This window comes from Coffea arabica, chromosome 7e (assembly GCF_036785885.1).
Source record: "Coffea arabica cultivar ET-39 chromosome 7e, Coffea Arabica ET-39 HiFi, whole genome shotgun sequence".
Lineage (NCBI taxonomy): Eukaryota > Viridiplantae > Streptophyta > Magnoliopsida > Gentianales > Rubiaceae > Coffea > Coffea arabica.
Genome location: NC_092323.1, coordinates 28,756,224 through 28,776,953, shown reverse-complemented (window position 1 = coordinate 28,776,953; position 20,730 = coordinate 28,756,224). Strand labels below are relative to the sequence as shown.

The 20,730-nt window shown below is 37.6% G+C and overlaps 3 protein-coding genes across 11 annotated transcripts; 2 read left to right on the top strand and 1 right to left on the bottom strand.

Moving 5' to 3' along the window:
• Nucleotides 1–5,332: 5,332 nt before the first annotated feature.
• On the bottom strand, nt 5,333–6,065 carry LOC113702367 (protein SMALL AUXIN UP-REGULATED RNA 9-like). The gene has a single exon (XM_027223544.2). The coding sequence runs from the start codon at nt 5,978–5,980 to the stop codon at nt 5,654–5,656; it is 327 nt and encodes a 108-aa protein (XP_027079345.1). The 5' UTR covers nt 5,981–6,065; the 3' UTR covers nt 5,333–5,653.
• Nucleotides 6,066–7,963: 1,898 nt separating this feature from the next.
• LOC113702222 (putative late blight resistance protein homolog R1A-10) lies at nt 7,964–20,418 on the top strand. Of its 9 annotated transcripts, XM_072059406.1 has the most exons (6): nt 7,964–11,653; nt 12,748–12,781; nt 12,957–13,051; nt 13,774–13,878; nt 19,852–20,002; nt 20,096–20,418. In XM_072059406.1, the coding sequence occupies exon 1, from the start codon at nt 8,959–8,961 to the stop codon at nt 10,447–10,449; it is 1,491 nt and encodes a 496-aa protein (XP_071915507.1). In that variant the 5' UTR covers nt 7,964–8,958; the 3' UTR covers nt 10,450–11,653; nt 12,748–12,781; nt 12,957–13,051; nt 13,774–13,878; nt 19,852–20,002; nt 20,096–20,418. The 9 variants fall into 9 exon arrangements, with proteins under 9 accessions (XP_071915507.1, XP_027079109.1, XP_027079111.1 ...); XM_027223308.2 differs by lacking the exons at nt 12,748–12,781; nt 13,774–13,878 and adding an exon at nt 13,950–14,017; XM_027223310.2 differs by lacking the exons at nt 12,748–12,781; nt 13,774–13,878 and adding an exon at nt 13,950–14,017 and having other exon boundaries at nt 19,849–20,002.
• Nucleotides 8,033–8,863, top strand: LOC140011326 (putative late blight resistance protein homolog R1B-17). The gene has a single exon (XM_072060119.1). The coding sequence runs from the start codon at nt 8,033–8,035 to the stop codon at nt 8,861–8,863; it is 831 nt and encodes a 276-aa protein (XP_071916220.1).
• Nucleotides 20,419–20,730: the final 312 nt, after the last annotated feature.

Genomic DNA, 20,730 nt, shown 5'->3' with positions numbered 1-20,730 from the left:
GGATTGCAAGGCCGTGGAGGAGAGGTTGGTTTTTGGTGGTGAAACGCAGTTGATAATCCAGAATTGCGTGTACCCTTTCATTAATCGCTGCCCCTGCTGCTACAAAAACACCTTTCACTGCCTTCTGGTTGGAAGATCCAAAACTTCGTGGTTATATTGAATGAGCGGCCATTAGGCAGATTATTTGTGTCTCTGACAAATTGAACTACCTTTGAAGGAGACATTAAATTATGCTAATTGGAACCCGAGCCAAGTCATGGCTCTTCAAATGATATGGAGCAATTCTGACTGAGATGTTTTTCGGCCCAGTGTGCACCAAAACAGACATTATTGCTTGAAATTCTCCATTATTGAGAAATCTTTCTTCTTTCGTCTACTGATTGAAGACTATGACGAGGTATAGCCTGGATTGTACGGTTCCTCGTCCGTCTATTGATGCTCACTCACTGTATTTGTATGCAGCAGGATGATTGATTTTTCAAGTCCATTTGCCCGATCCACACCACCCCACCAACCACTCCCCCCCCCCCACCACAAAAAAAAAGAAGAAAATTCCTTATCTGGTCAACTTCTTTTGTTATACTACTATAATACCGTTGTACCCTTTCTTTCTTGTGTGACAATGAGCACAAAGCTAGTCGCCACAAACCAATCCTAATGTTCCACCAACCAATTCTAAGATTGAAATTCGCACATCTGTCATTCCCACTTCTTTATTGCAAAATCGCAAAAAACGTTAGTTAATAGTGTGCTAGTATTATTCTCCAGATTGTGTGGTGTCGATGAAAAGCCCGACGATCAAGACAGAATTGTGTATACATTACTAATACAAATCTTCCTAGTACAAGTAGTCATACTATGAATTAGATGCAACAGAACTCCCCTACAGCCTAAATCAAATCCTATCCATCCCAAGTGTTTGATTCACAGTTCACAAACAAGAAAGGGACACTGCACAGCCCACAGAAAGGGACTGTCAAAATTCATCTGTATCAGAGGCGGCTGAGCCGGAACATATAACAGTACACCATTAGTCCATCACCTCACAAAAAACCAACCAAACGTTTGGTATAATTTTTCTTTAGTCTTCTAGCACAACAAAAGTGTTCTCCGAATTGAAGTTCTTGGGCAGTAGCGATCAATGGCTTTGGCTCTCCAAAGTGCGCGGAAGGTACGTATTTATTTTATTTGGCATTTGGGCGGCGACCGAGGGCCAATAAAATTGTCTCACTTGACGTTGACTTGGGTATGGAAGTCAGAAATTTCGACGGTGAAGTTACAAAAGATGTCAATTTCAGATAAATGGCTGGACCACTAATGGTGATCGCAATGACTTCAAAAGATTGACTACTATTTTATAACGGGGATTTATGCGTTGAATAGGCTTTCTTTCTACTGAAAATGCTTGTTTGACCCGATGAGAAGACTTTTTTGGGTTTTGTGTGAACAGAAAATTCAACTTTTACAGTGGATTGCTTTGGACCTTTGGTTTGACTTTCCAATATATATATATTCATGAAATGTATGACTTTTGTGGGTTCTAAGTTTAGGCCTAGTAGCAGCTGCCCTGTTTGGGGGTTCAGTCCCACATCGGGGTTGTTAGGGGGATTGGGGTAGTATATTAGTTTCCTGTGAGACCTCAAGGGATACCGGCTTTTGGGGTTCTCACGGGATTCGGGTTAGTTTATTACCACAAAAGTCTTAACTTGCTTGGTAAAAAAAAAAAAATGAAATGTATGACATCATAGCTTAAGGTGATTGAGAGTTAAAAACATATACTCCCTCCATCCCACTTTGATAATCCTGTTTTTTTTTCACACAGTTTAAGAAAAAGTAGTTAATTTTGTTGGAAAAGTAAATTTAGATTGCTATTTTCCTAAAATACCCTCACATTAAATAGAGTACAATTTTATGGGAACTTGAATTGATGGTAAAAAAAGAATCAACTCTCATTAAATGGGGTAAGTTTATAGTAACAACAACTTACATTAAATAAGGGTATTTTAGGAAAAGTAAAATACAACTACATTCTTCAATTGGAAAGTGGACTACAATTTGGGACAGACAAAAAAGGAAAACAGGACTATCAAAGTGGGACGGAGGGAGTATATAATAAGTATGTAAAAGCTCCGACGCAGTTGCTAAAAAAAAAAAAGCTCCGACGCAGTTGCTCAAGTCTAATTAATTAAGTTCCATTTCGACTGAATCTTAGGATTTAAGAACCACACAAAGCTTTTCTAGAAATGTCAATATCACCCGCCATTTTTCTTTTAAAAAATTAATGCCAAATCTAGTTTAGTTGTAAGATACGAGTTAAGTGAATTAGTGAAAGGTCAAGTAAAACTCAAATTTCGTATTTCTAGTATTATTAAAAGTTAACTCAATTGTGTGTGTGTATATATATATATATATATATTTCTGGGTTGTGTGGATAAATAAAGCAAAGAAGAAAGGATAACTGCCAAACAGAATGAAGAAAACAACTGATAAACCATATATATAGTCCACACGTTAAAGCAACTAATTAAGCAAGTGTTAATTAAAGCTGATATTAAGCAAGTGTTTGGGACATATCAACACGTCCTAGTTTTTGAAGAATGATCACTGGAGGATGATGCGAGGGTTTAACGCCTCTCTTATCAATCAGAGTTTTATTAGCACGTGCTCTGCGTCTCGTTCAATTCATCAAAAGGGAAATTGTTTTTGATCAGCGTCTAATTCCTACTACGGGATTTGCTTAATTCGCGGTTCCGTCAATAAACCCTAATAGTAGTATTAGGTCTTACGTCCAATCAAAAATCCAGAGACCAAAATCTTAATCTTCAATTGTGTGAACTTAATCAAACCATTGAATTAGGGGACCATTTGGAGGTCCCAACTGCATGTGCAAGGCAGAATATGTTTCCAACATGTCTTGGTCGATTTATGAAACAACCATGCCCAATCAATATTTGATGATTGATGGAATTGATTAACCTAACTTCTGTTCTACTTAATAAAACTCAGTAATCGACTTCCTTGCTTAATGATGATCTGCAAGACCAAAAGCCATTGCTTAAAACTCATGCAGGGGAAAGAAAATGAAAATAAATAAATAAAAAATCAAACTTAATTAAGTGCGATATTAACTGTCACAGTCAATCAATCATATTTTTTTTTTTTTTTTTTAAGGATTGCTCAAACACTCGATAATACACTTAAGATGCGATGAATTTACTACGTGAATGCATGCACATATTCGTATTTATTACATCTATGTATTTAGACATTTTCTCAAAGTAATTCCACTTTTAATTTACAAAGAATTAAGTAGAGTACTTGAGGCCTCTCTTAACCATTGACCCTTATTAATTACAAACACTAATCAGTTGCTATCTCCTCAATACCAGACAGATCAAGAGACGCTACGTCTTTCTCATACTAGTTGTCCGCAATAACGAAGTCAACTCCAACATTTTGCAGTTTTTCTCTTGTTCATATCCATGCATAGAGAAGCTGTGTAAGAACTGAAAACAAAGAACTTGGCCAAAGCTGGGTGGGATGCAATATCCCTGGTTCCGGATATGACAAACTAATTTAGTGGTTGACAAGAAAGGTAGCTGGCTGCGTGGATGGAAATAAGTTGCTGGTGGATCGAAATGGGGATTGAATAATTGGCTAAAAAATGGCCTACTCAATAGCTTGGAGGGGCCAGTAAAGACTTGAATGTTCTCATTGACATGGAAAAATTAGAACGAAGAAACGCGTTAACCATCATGCAGTTTGCAGATGCCGTCTTCATCACTATTTCTTTTGGTTCGGGTTGCGGGGGGCAATCAGCATACATATTATGGGACCTTTTGAACGCCAAATTATCACTTAAAATAGGGAAAATCAGTAGCCTCCTTATAGATTTATTGTACCATAAAGTTTTTAATGGACAAAAAGAATTTCAATGTCGGATTATTTGTTTTTCAATTATAAGAGAATTGATGAGTACGTCCCTACATTCTTTCTTTCTTTTCTTTTCTTTTTTTCAATCGAAAACCTAGTTTTCCATAATGGCGTTTTTTTTTCTTTGATATTGGAAATATCATAATGGCTTTTTTTTATATATATAGTATTATCATTTTTTCAAAAGGATAAGAAGCAAAGACTTTATTGGTACGTAATTCATTTTACACCATGATGATGATGATGTGCAAGTCCAAGTTATGTAGCTTCAAGTATTTCGCTTTCTTTTATGAAAAGGAAAATGGGATTTGACCCACTCAAGTTGCATGTCATAGACTACGAAAAAATATCGGTTTTGCAAGTCCACGGAAAGTAATTGTCAAAGTGACACTAAAAACTTTGTGGTGCATCAAAAGGTTGGTTAGTTGCTCAATATAGTTGAATGTGTATACTGTATATCATTCATCTTAGTATATACTTACATCTGTAATGCGAGGGTGCATATTGTAAAAAACAAGTTTTTTTTTTTATGTTGAGGCCTTTGGCTATATTGAGCTAACTCTTCATACTTGTGTGTTAGACTTGTGTAAATAATAGTAAGCCATTAGTTAGTTGATTATGAAATTGTATAAATAAAAATATATCATTAGTTAGTTGATCGTAAGGTCAATTTTTTTTTCTAAACGAGAGATTTTGAATTCAAAATTTCTTATTTATAATTCTTTTCAATTTATCATCTAACTCAACCATTCGTAGATCATGAGATCACTTGTTCGACTTTCAATTCTTCTATTTTTTCCCTTCTCCAAGACTCAATATCTCCTTTAAAACAAACAAAATAAAAAAAAATTATTTTGAAAAACTTGGTAGGTGTATTCAGTTTATTGTATCAAAGACTGTAAGCATAAGGACGTTGCTCCCGTTTAAGATGTGCACCAATGACTTACATGGTTTACAGGATATTATGTCTACGTAAGTAAATATCTTTGAGCTCTACAATCTTCATGGGAATATTATTGGCTTACCTTGTATACTATTCTTAGTGCCCGCGCGATTCTTCAAATTGATATATAACCACCAAAATCGAATGCAGCCCAACATTTATTTCAGAACACGTTTCAATCTTCAACTTTTTGTACCAAATGATCGAACCAGAAAGAGAAACAAGTTTCGACAACTATGTAATGATACAGAGTGTGCTTTCATTTCATGCATGTCTTGGTTAGTTCCTTGATTGCAGATTAATGCAGACGATTGATCAAGTACGTACTTTAACTGAAGCAAGTATCTATCATGTTACTGCTAACTACCGCGGTGGAACTTCATAACCTCAGACCAACAATGAATTTTAGATTGAATCATGAGCCTTGAAAGAATTCACCAAAAAAAATAATGCAAATGGTCAAGTTTTGGCGCAACTTCATAGTTCGTATACATATGAAGAGGGGAAAAAAACGGAAATCTGGAAATCTCCGCTCTGCTGTCTCTTAGACTATAACAAACAAGAGAAATTTCCAATTTCCAAATTCGTGTATATACAGATCTCCACTAATGAAAAAAAACCAGACAATTAGTTTCCACGTGGTCAGATGATGGATATCCCATGCACTAAACTACTCAGCTTAAGTAACCGGTGGTGCCCATCATCCATGTTATAGTAAACCTTAATCCACCTCTACATACGACAAGAAACTCCATCTTGCATCATCAGCTACCTTAATTATCTCATCATGGAAAATAGAGAGCAAAAAACTTCTTCATCACAAGGAATGGTGAGGCCCATCTCATGGTTGAAGCCAAACTCTTCTTCAGCTCGTTGTAACAAGCTCTGGAATTCCGGGTGTTCCAAGCAAGAAATGGGGATGATGTATCTGGTCCTATTTTGGCCAACATATACTGCAAAATGGCCTTTTGGGACATCATGTGGAAGGCTATTGTCGTGATCATGACCAGTATTCTTCCTTCCAAAACTTGAACACTTTTTGAGGATTTGTTTGAGGGCCGCCGTTTGAGTAGCGGCATGTTTTGTTCCTTTCTTAAGAGCCATGTTTATGGACTTTAGAAGAAAAAGGCTCAGCCAGGCAAAGAAGAGATAGAAGTTGTATGTATTAAGAGGAAAAAGTGCTAAAGAGAATGAAGGGTTCGAAGGAGGTGGGGATGAATTGAGGAGAATGTGGAGGAGTAGTAGTATTTATGGGGAAAAAGAAGAAGACAGGGAGTGATTATCTGCGAAACAAAGACATGTGGAGTGTGGGGGCAACAAACTAACAGGGCTTAGATGTTCTTATTTGAGAAGTCTTGTTCAAGGCCATGCAACCTCATTCCCCATTTGGCCTTTTCCCTTTTTCTTGTTACCCCTCCCATAGACAAAGTGGACCACTATACTCTATGCTCTATACCATATACTCCAATCTCCGTTCATCCTATGTGTGTATTTGTGTTTTGGACAGTGTGATTGTGCATGAAATCCCCATTTGATTAATGATTGATCAAGAGAATTAGGATATGGTACGTTATACTCATGCACACGGTACTTAAGTTGTAAGGTCGCCAAAAGGTCACGCAATGACAATTAAACCATCTTATTAGTTTAATCAGGGTGGGAGTCTGTTGTCTGGCACGTTTAAGGCATGTAAAACCAATGCTTTTGAGTTTCGCCATCCATGTTCGTTATCGATACTTGGCATTAACAACCTCGGTTTCCAGTTCCACCTTCGGAACTGCTAGGTGGCACGGAATTGAAACTGACGAATCATCCCATGGCCTACACTAGTTTCTTGGCTTCTTGCTGGTAGTAAAACTTCATTCTCAGGTCCCTCATATTTTCAAGTTCAATGTTTTTCTTCTTCTTTTTTTTTTTCCCCCGAGTCAGAGGTTAGATGTATCGGAAACATTAATCGTTTCTAGCTACTTCTGTGCTCTGTTTTCAGACTCGGACCGGACCGGCCGGTCGAACCGGTCGAACCGGAAACCGGCCAGGTAGCCGGTCCGAGTCACATTAGAAAACCGGAAATTTAAAATCCGGTCAAAGCCGGTCAAAAACCGGGTTTGACCGGGTTTGACCGGGAAAAAACCGGTTTTTCCGGTTCAACAGTAATTTTTTTTTAAAAAAATTCAAACTTTTTAATATTATGTTTTGACCCCCTAAATTGTTAAAACTTATTGATATAGCTCAAATATTTGATACTTTATAAATATTGTCCTAAAATTTGATGTTATTTTTCAATTAAATTCATAATTTTAATTCTAAACTTGTTAATATTTATTAAATAATATAAATTGCTACTTGATTGTTCTAATTTCTTTGTATTTTCTTGTTAAATATATTTGAAACATCAAATATATATGAATATGCCTTTATTAATATCAATATATTATTAGATATTATATATATAATATTTTAATTTTTAAATAATTTTTATTTATGACGTCATCCGGTTCGACCCCTATCGACCCCCGGTCGAACCCATTGACCCCTGACCCCTGACCTCGGCCGAGTCGCTATCCGGTCCGGTTCTGAAAACATAGCTTCTGTGGCCAAGGAAGGAGATTGCAGTCTCTGTCTGTCCCAGTAGAATCTACATATGGGCTGCTCTTTTGTAGCATTTCGCATGATCATGACATTGGTTAGTTTTCCAGGGTACAACTTCTTGTGAGCTCAATATGGATTCATGAACGAATCAAGACTGATCATTTAAGGATGGATGAATGGCAGCTGTCTATTGTGAATGATCATCTTATTAAGTACAAGAAAGGGATGCCTTCGTCCTTTCTCTGAACAAAACAAATGGCAGTGTAGCTACATGTTTCAGCAAAAGATCAAGGACAACTCATTCTACTATTCATTTGCACGTAAATCCAGGACTACGTGAGTTTTTGTGTTTTTTTTTGGTTCAAATGTATGCATGCCCTAAGTCCTAGCCCTTTATTATTATTATTAGTTTTTAGTTTTTAAGGAAACAAGTTCAATATTAATATGAACAACGGGCAACCATTAATTGGGGTCCCCAATCCCAATCCGGAGTATTTATCATGGTCAGCAAATAGTAGCAGCATTCAAAACTAAGGCGACAAACAGCAGTTGTCTTCTGTACATGTCATGGAAGCTTCAAAAGAATTATCAAGGTCACCACTCACTTTTGTTCCAGAGAAGAACAAGTATATAGTGGCGGAATTTGTTGACTCTCTCCTTGGTGCTCTTAGGCAGATACTAGATTTTCACATCACTTTTATGGTCCCTGTGCCGGACCATATTCTGAATCTCCATGAGGGAGTAAAGTCAATCAGTATCCTTCTTCATGTGAAGCAAGAGAATTTCAATGCTCTACCTGACAAAATGAAGGATCATATTGGAGTTGTGATCATTGATTTAGGAATTGTAATTTGCTCCATTTCAGTGAATGAAATAAAACATGGCTTGGCAAAGGGAACAGATCTTGCAATTTCTCGTTTGGTGAAAGAGCTCCAATTTGTGATGCAAGAAGTTGCACAAACGCATCCTCCATCATCATCATCACTCAGATTCCCTAGGACTAACGAGCTGGGCTCTATTGATTTCTTCTTAGAGAATCTCCAGGAAATAGCAACTTCTGAGGCCGGTTCGATTGCTTCCCCAAAGGATCAAATCCAAATAATCCAAGAAGATCTTTTATTTTTAAGATCTTTCCTACAGAAAATTGCAAAGCAGCGCAACCAGAACGTGAAATTTCAAGCTCTTTGGGATGGTGCTATGGAGGTGGCCTACAAGGCAGAGTTTGTCATCGACTCTGTTGCGCTTGGGGATAGACTTGAATGTTTGGATACTGTTGCTGGAGATATCAAGCATACGAAGACTGAGGCCCTTAAAGTCTCTGACAGCATCAGGAATGATGATGAAGCTCAGAGAGTTGCCAACAACTCTATTCACTTCAAATCACAACTCAGTACCTGAATGAAGTTCTGGTGGGTCTTGATGAAGAGGTAAAGACAATTGCAGATGGGCTTACCAGGGGTTCAAACCAACTAGATATTGTTTCAATTGTGGGTATGGCTGGACTTGGTAAGACAACATTAGCCAACACAATTTACCATCACCCTTCAATTTTAGGCCACTTCCATTTCCGTGCTTGGTGTACTATTTCCCAAGTATACAGCAAGCAGAATTTGTTAGTTCAAATTTTGTCCAGTAGTGGTAGTGGAAGTCATGATCAATATATTAAGATGCATGAAGATGATTTGGTTGTGACGCTCTTCCAGCTTTTGAAGAGAAATAGGTATGTTATCATTTTGGATGACGTGTGGGACATTGGGGCATGGAATTTGTTGGAAAGATCGTTGCCAAACGATGCAAATGGAAGCAGGATTCTGTTCACCAGCAGGATTGAGAATTTGTCTTTGCAATTTAAATCTAATAGCAAGTCTCACCATCTCTGCCATCTTAGTGGTAAAGAGTGTCTTGAATTGCTTCTGAGGAAGATATTTGGCAAAGAAGATTGTCCTCCAACACTAATCAAAGTTTTAATGCAAGTAGCAAATAAGTGCAAGGGGCTACCTCACACAGTTGTCATTTTTGCTGGAATTCTTTCAAGAATTGAGCCAGACTGCTGGCAAGAATTTGCAGACAGCCTCAATTCCAACACTTCTAATAGCACTGAACCATTGGAGCTGAGTTACATTCATTTACCTGAATATTTGAAGCCATGCCTTCTTTACATAGGTGCATTTCGAGAAGACCAAGACATTCCTGTCCGAAAGTTGTCATGGCTTTGGATCTCTGAAGGATTTGTCCAAAAGATAGAAGGGAAGAGTCTAGATGATGTGGCAGAAGACTACTTGAAAGATTTGATTGGTAGAAGTTTGGTAATGGTAACCGAACAAAGAACTCTTGCTGGTGCCAAAATTTGCCGACTTCATGATTTAGTACATGAGTTTGTTGTGGCAAAGGCCAAAAAAGAAAGTTTTCTACAGATTTCATATGGGAGTAATGACCTTCTACAGATTTCAAATTGGGGTGATGACCTTTCTACTTCTACTGGACCCAGCCCCCACCGACTGTGTATGCATTCGATGAGCGGAAAGGAGCTTGAGATGTCCAGGCCATTTTTTCCTAGACTACGTTGTTTGCTCTCCTTTGGTTATGCTTGTACGGATTCAGAAGAGCTGCATGATGGCCCCTTTTGGTTTCTAAAATCAAAACTTCTTAGAGTTTTAGATTTTAGGGACATGCGTATTTCTTGCAATTTTCCAAGCGAATTATTATTGCTTGTGCACCTAAGATACTTGGCAATTAGCTTGTGGTATTCAGCATCCATTCCATCTGCCATAGACAACCTCTCAAGGTTACATACATTTCTGGTAGGGGGCAATGCTGTTGCTGGGTTGCCTAATACTATCTGGAACATTAAGACACTGAGACATCTAAGGAGAACAGAGCTTCCGGATCTGGGTGGTTCGACACTGAGATATCAAAAGAATAGAGCATTTCCGCCGAGTGGTTTTACGTTACCCACTCTCGACATTGAAGACTACCCAAACTAGATCATTTAGACACTTTGAGCCTTGCAATTGACTGCTTTGGTGAACAATTGCAGAAGATACTGAAAAAGCTACCAACCATTCGCAGGCTAAAATGCGTGCATGCAGATGGTGGAAAACGGACTGGGATTCTCAAGCTGGACAGTTTGAATCAACTAGAATCACTTCAGTTGCATCGCTTTTACGGCTGCAAGTTTGAATTCCCAATGAATTTGAAAAAGCTCACTCTCTCACGCAATAAATGGTCGTGGAGTGAAATTTCAACAATTGGAAAGTTGCCCAATCTTGAAGTGCTTAAATTATTAAAGAAGTCCTTCATGGGGGAAAAATGGGAAATGCAAGAAGGGGAATTCTCTAATCTCCGATTCTTGGAATTGTCAACATTGAATCTTTGCAGTTGGACTGCCTATAATTCTGATAAATTTTCTCGTCTTGAGAAATTGGTTTTGCATAGCTGTCTGCTGCTGGAAGATGTCCCTCTTTGTTTAGGGGAAAGTACTACCATTGAAATGATTGAGGTGGAAAATTGTTGCAACTCTCTTGTGAGTTCTGTAGAACAAATTCAGCAAGAACAGCTGGAGATGGGAAACCAGGATCTGAAGGTCGTTATCACACGCGCCATTTGACAGGCAGTGCAATTCTATTTATGTTGCAAAATTGACAATCCTTTTAGGCCTTTTGTGGCATTAGTGCAGCAGAAAAGGAAAAAGCCATTATTAAGAACGCTCTAAACGACATAGTCTGGGCGGCTGTAAATTAATTTATATTTCCTGTGGCTAAATAAATTTTCCTGAGTATAAATTACTTTTCCAAGCAAATTTTTAATTTTCTCTTTCCCTTCTTCCCTCCTTTCATTGCCTCTTCCATTTTTTCTCTTTACGTTGGAAGCGCTCACTCTATATCCCTATCCAATTGTGTTTCTCCTCCATTATCTCTAGCAGCTCTTTATTTCACGAAAAGAAAGAAAGAAAGCTTGATTTAATCCCTATCTGTGGTTTAATCTCAATTTTCTCCATCATTTATCAATTCCGATCAATAGCAGTGTCGTTTTTGGGGATTTTACTGTCAATCTCTCTTAATTTCCGAGTCTTTGTGCATAAATTGAAGGATCCAGACATCACAGAGCTGGTTTCACTTTTCCAAGTGATTCTGAATTCCTAATCATGGCCGAGGAATCTTCTCTTCGGTGCTGCCATTTAAATGCGAGGTGATTAGACTTTAGAAATAACTATTTTAGTCTCTGCAAATGTTTTTTCAGATACTTTTATCTCGTACAAATGGAGAATTCTTACATGTAATCCCATAATTGAAGCTTTTACAGATTAAAACATGTAATTTTATCGTGTTTTTACATTTTCTGGTCGAATTCAATATATGATTTAAGGTGGAATTATGAGCTTTATTTTCAAAACTTGAATGGCTTTGTTTGTCTATGCAGAATTATGTATACCTTTCTTGGTTCTGGATGCAAATCTTGCGTGTTCTTCTGGCTGTTTTTTGTTTAAAGAAAAATGGTTTTTGATTTGATAGTCGGTAGAAATTGTTGGCAGTTGTAAATAATTTTTCCCAGCCTATACACACACAGAAACTCTTCTAATTCGTTGACATATTCATTACTAGTTCCTTTTTTTTCTTTTGGCCCATATCCTTTTCAGAGTTTTTTTTTTTTTTTTTTTTTTTTGTAAAGAAATGTGTAGTTTAAAGTGAACCTCTTTAGATTCTTTATTTTTTTGGGCTTTTTCTGCAGTCTTGAAATTTTGGGGGTTTGTGGATTGGCGGCAATTGGAAAGTTTTTGGAAATTTGAACTATTGAAAAGGAAATTTGTGTAGTTGCTTTCCTGTAGCAATTGAGAATTTATATAGCAAGTATGGCAGGTGATTATTTCTTTTTGTGTTCACCTTTTTGTGGGCATTTTTGAGATAGTATTCTTTGATGTTTACAGGCGTGACTTTGAAGCCAGAATTGTTAGATAGAAAATAAACTTCTTTGCAACTGTTAAATGTATATGGTGCTGTTTAGCTAACACGAGTTCTATAGAATTTAACAAATTATCTTGAGAAGTATACTTTATCTTGATACTCAGGAAATTATGCATCTTTCATTTGTGGGAAACTAATGAGTCATTTCTTGATGTCTGAGTTGAGTCATTTCTTGATATCTGAATCTGTGGGACCTACATGATTGCTATTGTTTTTAGCTTGTTAGTGTTGGATATAGTTTTCTTGATAACTTTCACCAATGCATGTCAGTCTATGGTAACTGGCTTTATTCAATTCATTTTTTTATTGTCTGCTAAACAGGATAATGATCAACCAGTTGCGTTAAAACTATGAGGTACAGACATTTTAGACTCTAGGTGTGTGGGCTTTATCTGATTTTAAAGTTAATGACGTTCAATCCAAATATCCTTGTTAGCTATCAAATATATATGACCAACCGAATGCCATATGTTGACAAATTAGACAATTCTTATTCTACTGAATTAATTTCTGTTTTATAAACCATTCAGGAATTCCTATGGAATTTGAGAACCCCCTATATCTTCTGTTGACGGAAGTACCAGAGGAGTAGATCCTCATATATGGTCAGATTTTTGCCGAGCAGGTAATCCCTATTTCTTACACATCAAGTACCAGAAAATTGATTAAGTCCTAGCTTGCTGCATATTCTCATTATAGAGAACAAGACCATGGTCTGATGTTGATATAATTTCCTATCTCATTTCTGTATCTAAACGGGGAAAAATCTCATTGCTATTGCATCACATAACATCAATCTGATAGTAACGGGTTACTAAGTAATTAATACGGCTGTTATGCTTTATACAAGACTGTCTATTTCTTTCTCCTAGATTCTAAATCTAGCATAATTGATAGCAAGTAGTTCTTTGAAATTTTCTTGGTAACCGAGCTAATCATCTTATAACACAAATTTCAAGGTCTGTAAATCTCTTTAAATCTAATGAGAAAGTTGGATTGAGTTTATAGAAAAATCATCTGTTAGTTCACGTTCTTTTCTGGAGTTGAGCCAAAATTCTTCCTACAGCATCATCTCTGAGTTGCTATACCTTAAATTTTACTTTTGTATTAGGACACTTAATAACGTGAAAGGCTATGCTATATAGCTCTCGTAAATGCTATTGATTACGGGGACTGTTGCTTTAAATTGACTGACTTCCTTGATGGTTATATCATCAATGGAGCTAAAGATCAAATGCATAAATCAGGTTTACTTTTACTCATGCTTGTTAATTAGCTAGCTTAAGTGCAATTTGATATCATAGAGGCTGATCTTAGTGATCTTTTTTAAAATAATTATCATGTAAGCAACTTCTTACACGCCAAACATAGCCGGAGAAAGAAGGCCTCAGACAAGTACAGTTGCACCATTCCAAGGCATCACAAAGCATTGCCTCAAGCGAAATACTTGTGGTCTGCCACTTTTTCTTAGTTGAATTTTCAGTGGTTTTATGGTCTGTTCTTTTTCTTCTTTGAATTTGCAGTGCTTTTCCAGTTTGCTTCGAATTTGTTCCAGGCATTAGCATTTAAAATAGACTATGGGCATTTCAAGGTTAGGCAAATTCATTCTTAGTATATGAAAGTCCATTTGAGTGATAGCTTTCATTTGCTAGCACATTGCATTGATATGGTTGGATTGTAGCTAGTTTTGGTATCTATGATTCTGGAACAAAGGCTGCAATGCAAAAATTTGAAACCATGATTGTGAATATGATGAAAGCGGAGTGGTTATATGTGTCTCAGAGTGTCAAAAAAGATTCTATATTTGGTTCTCTTTGACATGGGTTTAATTCATGTCTAGTTTCATTTGTTTTGGTATCTGGTATCTGTATGCTTTGGAAAACGAGAAAGAGAAATAAAATGGGTTGGCTTTTAGGCAATGATTTTGTAGATGCTGATGTATGTGGGGCTATAAAATAAATTAGGTGCATCTGGTCGAGTTTATGTGGATTGGGCAGTTAAAATGAAATAAATGCATCTTGGCACTGGTGTCACATGCAAGTAAGCTGATCCGATCCTGTCCTGAGTGCCGCTATTTTTAGCCATATGTTATCTTCTATTACTTGTCATGCTTTTATTTTCATTCTTTGTGGCTTTCATGTTATGTACTCCCATGCATTAGCTTTCCTATACACTAGTGTTCTGTTCATTTTCTGGCCCGGACTAGAGATTGAATTGTTGTAGCCCATAGAGATAGGTTTCTTTCTTCTCAATCCTATTGGTCAAACTTATCTCAATAAACAATAGTCTCTGAATCCCTATTTCCTCGAATCGAATATACTCATTTAGTAGTTTGGGTTCTTTTATTTAGTAAACTATAGTTTTATCCTTACTGCTTACTATTGCTCTTCGCAATCTTGGTTTACTTTTTTATTAGAGTTTGAAAGAGAAGAAGCAAGAGAGGAAGTTGTTTTGGGATGACATTCCTTCCCTTTTATATGTGAGTAGTACAACTGAGATATATATACAAGATTGAAATAATTTAGATCCAAAAATGAAGCTATCAAGATCCTAAAATCAAGCTAGAATAATTAGCTATCTACTTCCTATAATTAAACTAGGATAATCGGGCTAATAATTAGGCTATCTAATCCCTATAATTGATGTATAATATATCACACGTATCTAGATATATTCAACACTCCCCCTCAAGTTGGAGCATACAAATCATATGCACCAAGCTTGCCACATATATATTTTATACGAGGACCTCTTAGGGACTTGGTAAGAAAATCTGCAAGTTGATCACTTGAATTAACGAAACCCATCTCAATAACTTTGGAGATCAATTTTTCTCTAACAAAATGGCAATCAACTTCCATGTGCTTAGTCCTCTCATGAAAGACTGGATTGGAGGCAATGTGGAGTGCAGCTTGATTATCACAAATCAACTTCATTGGGTCACTAGTCCCCAAATTCAACTCATTGAGTAATTGTTTAAGCCATATTAGCTCACAGGTAGCCATAGCCATGGCTCGATACTCAGCCTCAGCACTGGATCTAGCAACCACATCTTGTTTTTTACTTTTCCAAGATATTAAGTTGCCACCAACCAGAATACAATAGCCTATGGTAGAACAACGATCAATAGGTGATCCTGTCCAATCTGCATCAGTGTAACCAATTACTTGCATGTTTCCTTTATCAGTATACAACAATCCTTGGCCAGGTGCTCCTTTGATATATTTGAGAATGCGGATAGCTGCATTCCAATGAGTATCACACGGGGAATCTAAAAACTGACTGATCACTGAGATAAAAAAAGATATGTCAGGACGTGTTACTGTAAGATAGTTCAACCGTCCCACAAGCCTACGATACTTTCCAGGATCCTTAAGTGGCTCCCCCTGTCCTGGAAATAATTTAATATTGGGATCCATTGGAGTTTCGACAGGCTTAGCATTTGACATGCCTGCCTTCTCCAAAATGTCCAATGCATATTTTCGTTGGCAAATAACAACGCCTTCTTTGGATTGGGCAACTTCGATACCCAAGAAATAACGAAGCTTGCCCAAATCTTTCGTCTGGAAATGGCCAAAAAGGTGGTTCTTTAACTGTGCAATTTCATCATGATCCTGTCCAATGATAATAATACCATCGACATAAACGACAAGATAAATGCTACCTTGTGACGAAGAATGACGATAAAACACTGAATGATCAGTCTCACTACAAATCATGCCATATTTTTGGACAACATCACGAAAGCGTCCAAACCAAGCCCGAGGAGATTGTTTGAGACCATAGAGTACACGTTTTAGTCGACAAACCATTCCACTAGACTTCCCCTGAATAACAAAACCAGGTGGTTGATCCATATAACTTCCTCCTGCAATGCACCATGAAGGAATGCATTCTTGATGTCTAATTGGTGCAAAGGCCAATGATGAACAGCAGAAAGAGATAAGATGAGACGAATAGAAGACATCTTGGCCATTGGAGAAAAGGTGTCAGTATAATCCAGACCAAAAATTTGAGTATAACCCTTAGCTACTAGACGAGCTTTAAGACGATCAATTTGACCATCCGGACCAACTTTAACAGTATAAATCCAACGACAACCAACAGTTGATTTACTAAGTGGGAGTGGGACCAGCTCCCAAGTGGAATTAGAGTGAAGAGCAGCCATTTCATCTATCATTGCCTGACGCCACCCAGAGTGGACATAGCCTCACCTATAGTTTTAGGAACAGACATGGACGACAAAGAGGACAAAAAGGCATAATAGGATGAAAACACGCACTGATAATTGAGACAAGTATAGTTGGGACATTGATTGCGAGTGGAACGAATACCTTTGCGGACAGCAATGGGTGGGCTGGCTGGAGAGGAGATCGTGGTAGGTGACGAACTTGGAATAGTTCGTGAGGCATCAGGGACATCAGCAGATTCTCCAACACCATTATCTGGAACTGTAGTAGGACAATTCCTTACATTGCGTCTCTGGTAAGTGAGCAATGGTGGTGATGCGGGTGAAGGTAAAGACTCTTTAGGAGGCTGACTAATGTCAGTGTCATGAGTAAGAGGAACAAAATAAGTAGAAACAGGAAGATCCTCTGTGATTGTAGAATGCTCAGACTTGTTAAGCTGAAAGAAAGGAGTAGACTCAAAGAACGTAACATCTGCAGAGATGCTGTATCGTCTAAGATCAAGAGAAAAACATTTGTACCCTTTTTGTGTTTGAGAGTACCCAAAAAATACACATTTGACAGCACATGAAGACAGCTTATCTTTTCCAGGAGTGCAATCATGTACAAAACATGTACAGCCATGTACGAGGGGAAATAGAAAATAGTGGAGCATTAGGATATACAAGAGAGTAAGGAACTTGATCCTTAAGGACAGATGATGGCATGCGATTAATCAAATAACATGCAGTGAGAATGGCATCCCCCCAAAAACGTAACGGAACATTTGCATGAAGAAGTAAAGTACGTGCTGTTTCAACCAAATGTCTATTTTTCCTTTCAGCAATCCTATTTTGTTGTGAGGTGTGAGAACATGATGATTGATGAATGATCCCTTTAGACTCCATAAAGGACTTGAAAGAGGTGGAGAAATACTCATGTGCATTATCACTACGTAAGATTTTTATGGAAACACCAAATTGTGTTTGAATTTTAGAGACGACTTTGAAAAATAGAAAATACTTCAGATCTATTTTTCATAAGAAACACCCCGGTACAACGAGAATAATCATCAATGAAAGTGACAAAATACTAAAAACCTAAAGTAGAAATAACACGACTCGGTCCCCAAACATCAGTATGGACCAAAGAAAATAGAGATTGAGCTCTACTATTAGCCTTTTTCAGAAAATGACTACGAGTGTGTTTTCCAAGCTGACATGATGCACACTCTAAGGAAGACATAGTAATAGATGGCACCATCTTTCGAAATTTATTTAAACTTGGATGACCCAAACGCCTATGGATTAGCAGAGGATCATCTACGGCAGAACAAGATACTGGTGTTGGTAAAGACAGATGGTAAAGTCCCTGAGACTCACGCCCTGTGCCAGTCGTCCGCCCCGTACCTCGATCCTGTAAAATTATAGATTCCTCATCAAATGTAACTAAGCAGTTAAGAGAACGATACAAACGACGAACAGATACTAAACTAAAAGGACAATTGGGTATAAAAAGAACAGAATCGAGAGGCACAGAAGGTAGAGGGTTAGCCTTGCCAATCCCTTTAGCTTGGGTTTGTGAGCCATTAGCAAGAGTAATATTGGGTAGGGAAGTAGAACTATGGAGTGAAGAGAAAAGTTGTGGATTATCAGAAATATGATCTGTGGCAGCAGAATCTAAAACCCATGGGCCAAGAGATGGAGATTGAGAGACACACGCGCTAACATAACTAGTGTGTACAACTGAGGCAGTAGGTGTGGAAGACTGTTTGGCTGTAAACCATTTCACAAAATCTTCATACTCGGGCTTGAGAGTTGGTTTTGAACTTGGGCAAGGTTCAAATTGAACAATATTTGCCACTTGTTGGGGAGGACGTCCATGCAAGAGCCAACACCGATCTTTTGTGTGGCCAACCTTTTTACAATAGTCACAGTTGGGTCGATTTTTGTTACCATTATAACCACCTCGACCACGGCCACGTCCACGACTCCTCTTTGCCTGGATTGAGATGCCAAAGCTGATGAATCAACAACGATAGTCTCTGAAGATGATTTTGATTCATCAGGGAGCCGTAACAGCCGTGAAAAAGCTTGAGACAAAGTAGGAATTGTGGGGCTAGCAAGAATCTGATCACGAATGGTAGAATATTCTGCAGGTAATCCAAAGAGAGCCAAAAGCATAACAAATGTACCTCGCTGAGAGAGTTGTTCCTGTTGAGTTGCAGCAGGGGGTAGCAACTCATTGAAATCGGAAAGGACCCCTTGAATTCTGCCTAAGTAAGAACTCATAGGCATATCAAGTTTTCGAGGTGCAATGAGACTCATCAAATCAGAACAAATAGCATAAACTCGAGATATATCATTAGTGTATAATGCTTTGGCCTGCTCCCAAACACTAAAGCAAGTCTTATGTGGACGGAAAATTTGCTTTAGTGAAGAATCAATGGTCTGCCAAAGCATGCTACACAATTGAACATCGATTCGCTCCCACTTGGATGGATCAGTCATAGTATCATCAGGTTTAGTAGTAAGATGATCTTTATATCCTTGTCCCATAAACCATAGCTCAACGTTAGCAGCCCAAGTAGAGTAGTTACGGCCTTTTAGTTTTTCGGTAGTAATAATAGTAGAACCAGTAATAGATGGATTGGCCATGAGAGGAGTTGTGAATTTAGATGTAGATGTTATAGATGTATCGGATGTAGACATAATGATATTGGGTTAAAGAAAATCACCGGGTAAAATCACCGGGTGGGATGATTAGAAAACGAATTTCTTTTTTCTCACTAGCTCTGATACCATGAAAGAGAAGAAGCAAGAGAGGAAGTTGTTTTGGGATGACATTCCTTCCCTTTTATATGTGAGTAGTACAACTGACATATATATACAAGATTGAAATAATCTAGATCCTAAAATCAAGCTATCAAGATCCTAAAATCAAGCTAGAATAATTAGCTATCTACTTCCTATAATTAAACTAGGATAATAAGGCTAATAATCAGGCTATCTAATCCCTATAATTGACGTATAATATATCACACGTATCTAGATATATTCAATAGAGTTCATGTATTTAATGTGTCTGTTATATTCGCCCTGATTATACATGCAATGGCTTCTGTTTTGACTGCTACTCCCGAAAGAGGCCTAAGCTTGGACTAGTTGGTAAATTATTGCATATTTTTTCCTAGATGGTTTAAAAAATTCTTAAAAGTTCTGTACCAGGAAAATCACTCTGTTTTATCTCTTTTTAGCAGATTTACTGGAGTTGAAGGTCCAATTCCCTCCTGGCTAGCTGAAGATCTACTTTAGCAATTTTTCTTGCCAAATGGTAGCAGAAGGAAGCAGGGTACACAGAGCAAGTTTACAAGGAAAGGAGAGTGAGGGCATGCGAACAATTCATTTGAGGTAGTTAAAATCCTCCACGAAATCTTTTTCAAATTGACCATCTTTGTTCTTGTTTGTTCATTGGTAGTGAAATATATTTCTGTACTGTTGCAGGTGGATGATTGACATGTGAAGATATTCTTGAGGGATGCAAATGTAAAAAATGTACTTATGAAACCCAAGCATTTGGATAGATGAATTTTTTGCAAAGGAAGTGAATTTTTTAGTTTGATTTTAGCAGATAGTATTTCCTTTATTGGATGACAATAATGAAGCCTATGGTGCTGATTTTGCAGAGGGGGATTCCACTCATTAGGATAGTTTTAGAGTGCTATTCATGTGTTCCTTGAATTGAATATTTGTAGGTTCAGAATTCTCTTGTGATTGCAGCGACAAGCATGGTCATGACATTGTCTATCACATGCTGTTTCTTCTAATATGCTCTCCATGTTTTTTATTCCCCTGTTTGGAGTTGATCTGGAATAATCTTGATGAGAATAATCTATATATCATCCGAATTTCTGAAATCTTCTGTGACGCTCATCAGTTCCATCTATGTATTTTAGTCAGAGCAACATAGAAAATTGGAGATGGCTGCTACTTGTAACATAGACCCTTGGAATATGTTTCTCACGTTTGGTTGCAGACTTGCAGGGGTAAAGCACCAGGGAAAAGGAATCAAGGAGTTTGGTGAGGGATTTGGAAGTGTTGTGTGAGGAAACGAAGGAATTGGTCCTGTTTTGCAGGTC